This window comes from Aptenodytes forsteri, unplaced genomic scaffold (genome assembly GCF_000699145.1).
Source record: "Aptenodytes forsteri isolate BGI_AS27 unplaced genomic scaffold, ASM69914v1 Scaffold108, whole genome shotgun sequence".
Taxonomy (NCBI): domain Eukaryota; kingdom Metazoa; phylum Chordata; class Aves; order Sphenisciformes; family Spheniscidae; genus Aptenodytes; species Aptenodytes forsteri.
Window position 1 is genome coordinate 4,355,801 of NW_008794448.1, and position 6,000 is coordinate 4,361,800.

Here is a 6,000-nt window from a genome sequence, read left to right on the forward strand (position 1 = left end):
TACGTAAAAGACATGAAGCAAATGAAATTGAATACTGCTCTTTGTTTTTAAACAAGATAACAAAAAAGACAGAGAAAAATAGCTCTATAATATGCTTTTCTTCTCAAGCCTCATTATACTTACTCTGCTAGTCACTGGTAAAAGTTTTTCCAAAAACTGTAGCCATTCAAAAATGAACTCTGCTTTTTGAAATTCACCAAGCTGGTTATACGCGTCCTACCAGAACTATGTTAATCAATCAGGTTTTCTTCCCCATTAATATGTGGTGACTGAATCAGAAGTTTAAACACCTAAACAGAAAAAGAAAAAAATTACTAGCCAGGCAGCAATCATATTATATTTGTGCTTGGCTTATTAAAACTAAACTTTCAAAGGAAAACTTAGAATTAAAAAAAAAAAAAAGATTACAATAGTTTTATTTAGGTGGCTTTAGTAATACTTAATGGTTTTGGAAATGAGATAATGGTATTGATGTAATATATGAATTAAAGTTAAATATACTTCAGAAAAATCAGAGGGGTTCTCACTGAGCTACTATTTTTCTTTTCATCTTGTTTTGCATGAGGTGAGGTTTACTAGTACTTAATCACATATATACCTGAAAGTAACTGGCCCCAAACATAATGACTTTTGCAATCTAGAATTAAGTGTGGCAATAGCAGTAACCTACACCTAGCAAACCCATGTTAATTATATTCACAAATAGAAATTCTACCATCTTCTTCAAACACTTTATGTATTCTCAGTGACAAACAAGGCATAAAGAAAAAACAGAACTTCATTGCTGAAGAAACCTCTAATGCTGTCTTTTTTCAAAAAAACCCCACACCTGAAAAAAGGATGTTTCAAAAACTCAAAGTTCAAAAGAATTTATATTTTACTTATGTCTCTTGGACTATTTTGGGAATTTCCACATTGTTAATAGGCATAACTAGAAGCAAAGTGAGATGAAAACTACTTCTAATGATAATGATAACTTTTTTTTCCACGATTTAAATGCCATATAACCTAAACTACAAAATATAATATTACGTAGGCTTTGTGAACAAAAATAATCAAGGAGATTCTGGTAAAATGTCAACCGTATTTCAAATTCCCAAACAAATCATCCTTTCCAGAGGTCACTGAGACTGCTGAACACACATTTTTTTCCTATGCAGTAACATTATTATAGTGTAAAATGATCCATCAAATAGTAAATGGGCAATACAAAGCAATGGTAAATAATTCAGTACTCGGGTTGTCATCAAATGCACAGCAATAGTAAATGGCAATACAAAGCAATGGTAAATAATTCAGTACTCGGGTTGTCATCAAATGCACAGCAGAATACCTTTATTACTTTCTACACATTTTTTATGTAAAATTTACTCACAGAGGAAATTAGTCATCACTAACTTACTATAATGAACTGTCACTTAGCAGAACGTTACCTTTATTACTTTCTACACATTTTTTATGTAAAATTTACTCACAGAGGAAATTAGTCACATCTAACTTACTATAATGAACTGTCACTTAAAATTTACCTGAAATACCAGGCAGCTTGACAAGGCACTACACTGTAAAATGACAACCAGAGGTAAATATACATACCTAAGTATACCTATATATATTTAATCTGCCTAGGTACACAGATGTTTACAATTTACCAGTTATCTCAGTCCTAGAACACTCACAGAACTTAACTCTATCCTCACATTTTTTGAAACATCCAAAAAAAGTAGGATTATGTATTTCATTGAATATTTGAGTAGAGTTTCGTCACTGCTTAGCATGGAAATTACATGTACAGGTCACAAACCCTCCTTTTTACCTCACCCAAGGCCTGTCCCAATGTCTAGTATATCTAAATCATGTACTACCACAGCAACTGATTCAACTTACATACAGAGCTGAGGATTACAATTTATAGCTGTTTTCCCCAACTGAAAAGATCACAGATCATTGTCACACATTGGCACTTAACTTACCTAGCAGATAGTTTCTCCTCATTGTAAAAACTGTCTCTCTGCTGCTCCAGGTTCTTGGATAAAGGATGTCAAGAGCTTGATTTTCTAGAAAACGAGTTAACACAAAAATCAACTTTTAAAAAGCACATGAAGTATTACAAGTGTCTGTTCTACAAAAAATCCCAAGAATTCCGAAGTCTTGCATGCTGACAATTTTTATTAGCTAATAGCTCACCAAAAGGCACTGAACTGGAGCTCCATAAATATTATTAGCTGTTTATATGTTGCATTTGAAATGGGCAGACCCATCATATTCACCATACAGTTTGATTCATTTAACTACTCAAACCACCTTTCTTATTTCTGATCTCAGATTAATTCTAAAACAACAACAACAAAGTAAGCTCAGACAGCATAATACCATAAATATTTTCTAGGAAGATGATTACAGTGCCTTCATCAGACCTACATTACTTGAATATATCTAAAAAAGCATAGGTGGAAAATATTTATTATATTAATCTGGAATGCTATCATGAATGACCATGTCTTTAGCATTAAGTCATAAACAATACAACAGCATTCATGTCTAAATCAACAACCAGCAGAGCTGGCAAAGGTGACTCAACTGTTCTGAAATATTCTTGTACAATACTATGGATACAAAAAGACATGAGGATTATCAATCCATTCTCCTAGCTCCCAGATATAATTTTAATATTAGAATCAATGGGTGAAAACATTTCCTTTTAAAGCTCGTTCAACTTGAACTTAGTCTGGCAGGACATGAAATACAGGTTGCATGCTATTTTAGACGTAATCAGTTTTCAATCAGTCTTTAAAAGAATGATGTTGAGAACAAATTAAAAGTACATGTAGATATCAAAGTAATCTAAACTTCTTTCAGCCTGGGGAACCAGTGTTCAGCCTGGCAAAGAGCTAACAAAGCCCTGGCAAAGGGCTTATAAAAAAAGATGGCAGCAAACTTTTTAGCAGGGCCTGTTGCGACAGGACAAGGGGGAATGGCTTTAAACTAAAAGAGGGCAGATTTAGACTAGATAGAAGGAAGAAATTGTTTACGCTGAGGGTGGTGAAAGACTGGCACAGGTTGCCCAGAGAGGTGGTGGATGCCCCATCCCTGGAAACATTCAAGGTCAGGTTGGACGGGGCTCTGAGCACCCTGATCTAGTTGAAGATGTCCCTGCCCATGGCAGGGCGGTTGGACTAGACGACCTTTAGAGGTCCCTTCCAACCCAAACCATTCTATCATTCTATGATGCAAGATTTATTTTTGTAGAAACAGAGAACTAACCACCCAGCAAAAAAAAAAAAAAAAATCACAGACCTGATCTTTCCAGTGCTGGCCAACAAGCAAACCTTGGTTCCACGAAGCTACGTACAAAACGGTATACTCTCCATCCTATCAAAAAAACTTACCCAAACACCTACTGAGACTCCCTTTAATAAGTTGTAAGCCTGCACACCAGAAATACTTACGAAGCTTTAAAAATAATAATTAGAAAGAGCACAGGCATACAACCTTGTGAGAAGAAAGGTGAGAATGTAGGGAATCAAGTTTTTACTGCGGCATATTGGTTTTGCAGTCAGATTGGAGAACAATGCAAAAGGCACGGTGCTTACAAGGCTATGCAAAACAGAACACAAGCACAGAATGTGGGGACGAGCTGGGTTTGATTAATAGTAAATATGTCCTTGTTATGCATACAAGATGTTACTAGGCAATTTCTAAGTGCAGAAGGAAACATCAAACCTAAACACATAGAGTCCAGACAAGGGTGCAACTCTGCTCTAAGTAGAGGCATGGCACAGCCACGTGGTGGGCTAAGCAAGCATGATGAAAGACTGAATGTTACGCCAGTTGTTGCAGAAATTACAATTTCTTGAACATCCTCACACATTAGTAAATCGATGCAAGTACAAGCTAAGCATGTAAAGATGCATCCGTATTTACATGAAACCCATGTCTAAACATGTTGAATTATTTGAAAGTCCCTTTCCCCTGGTGTTATGCTTTGATCCTTCTCAATCTGAAAAAGAAATCTGGAAAAATAAATGTGAAATTTCATTGGATGAAACACATAACTATGCCATCAACAAAAATGAAAAGGCATACATGGGTGATAAAAAAACCTGAATTTTCTAGCTCGCATGACGCACCATCCTTTTGGATTTGTTTTTGATAACTGAAGTAATTACAAGATTTACTTTCCCATCAGTGCTACAAGAGCAGATCAATCAAAAATCCCTCTTTTTTCCTATGAGGTAAGTGTATTTTACATTTTATGCTACAAAACTGTCACAAAGATTTATTGGACAAGGCAGAAGTTGTTCCTACTTATTACTGATGAAAAATTTTTCATTTGCCGACTGCCAATTTGGCAAGTAGGATTGTTCAAGACTTATCAGAAAAGAGCTCAGAAAAGCTCTTAGAACAAGCACTAGATGGAATGCTGCCCTGTAAATGGAAAGGAATATAGGGTGACTCAAGCATTAAAAGGCAACAGCAACTGAGTTTCAAAAGTTCCTGATAAACCACAGAGACAAAAAAGGGACTTGTAGTCTTCTTTAACAAGAAAAAAAAAAAAAAAAGGGGGAAGAAAAGAAAAGCAGGGGAACACAGATCTGAATAACTGCCTTGAGCAACTGGCTTTAAAATATGAGAACCAACAGATCACCCATGACAAAGTTATAACAGAGCCAAAAAAACAAGCTGAAATTCAAAATAGATCTATTATGTTTATCAAGTCTGTTCTGAGACAGCTAATCTCCACAGGCTTTACAAGCTGAGGGAAGCAGTCCATAGACTTTTATTTCTTTCACGTAGAAGCCTAAGACAAAAATTAATACACAACAATGAAAAGCTATGAGCAGCAATGGCAACTTAATGAGTTTTACTTTTCCCCTTCCTTTCACCCCATGGCATATTTTGTGTCTGCATTAAAAAAAAAAAAAAAGAAAAAGAAAGATAATCTGCAATAAAGCATACTCCTAACTGATCTCTCACTAAAAAAATTAAGCCTTTAAATTATGACTCATCATTTCAAGGAAAATCAGCACAAGTAATGGAAACCACCGCACAGACCAAGTATGTACTTACAAATTTATTTTCTTTTAAGATTTCTCACATTTGATATCTTGTTGTTCCAGCAGTTTGTCTTTGCCAGGAACAAGTGCTGCTCAAACAGAAATCAGACCAACCTGAGCTCTCTGAGCATGACACTCAGGTGAGGATCTAGTGTACAATCTAGATGAGGATCTAGGTCCTTTACATCTACTACTTAGTGAAGAAAATGAAGGGCTGTATAACTTAATAATAATTATTTATATTTTTCTAATTTCATAAGTATTAAAATAATTCTGCATTAAATCTGATATAAAGCATAAAGATAAACCTGTGGATTCAATTTTGTACCAAAGACTAGTCTAGCAGGGAAGTAAAAAGAACATTATTCTTCTAAGAAATGATCCCTGTTACTCATTGCCAGTAATGAGTAATAGTAAAAAATAAGTAATGAGTAACAGTAATGAGTAAGATTAAAAAATGACTAGTAATAATTACCAGTGTTTTCACAACGGCTGCCATTGGGCTGACTACACAATTAACATCATAACCATCACACTGCTGAAAAACAGAGCTGAAGCACATTCATTAGCATCAAGTTGTCCTTCACTTCATTGCAGTGGTATTTTAACTGACTTACAATTCATGTTTTTTTTCCTCAGAAAGCAAAATTTATTGTCATCTGTCTAACAAGCGAACCAATCATTGTGGTTCAACCCCAGCTGGCAACTGAGCACCACACAGCCACTCGCTCACTCCCTGAGCCCCCACAGTGGGATGGGAGAGAGAATCGGAAGAGTAAAAGTGAGAACACTTATGGGTTGAGATAAGAACAGTTTAATAATTGAAATAAAATAATAATAATAGTAGTAGTAGTAATAATAATAACAACAATAATAATAATAAAAGAATATACAAAGCAAGTGACGCACGATGCAATTGCTCACCACCTGCCGACCGATGCCC

At 35.3% G+C, this 6,000-nt stretch overlaps 1 protein-coding gene across 1 annotated transcript in view; it reads right to left on the reverse strand.

Annotated features, from left to right (window-relative positions):
• Positions 1-6,000, reverse strand: part of HEATR5A (HEAT repeat containing 5A) — a 70,650-nt gene that overhangs the window by 58,101 nt on the left and 6,549 nt on the right. Inside the window, exon 2 of the mRNA XM_019474884.1 lies at positions 124-216. Coding sequence (XP_019330429.1) covers positions 124-216 — 93 coding nt within the window. The remainder of the gene's footprint in view (positions 1-123; positions 217-6,000) is intronic.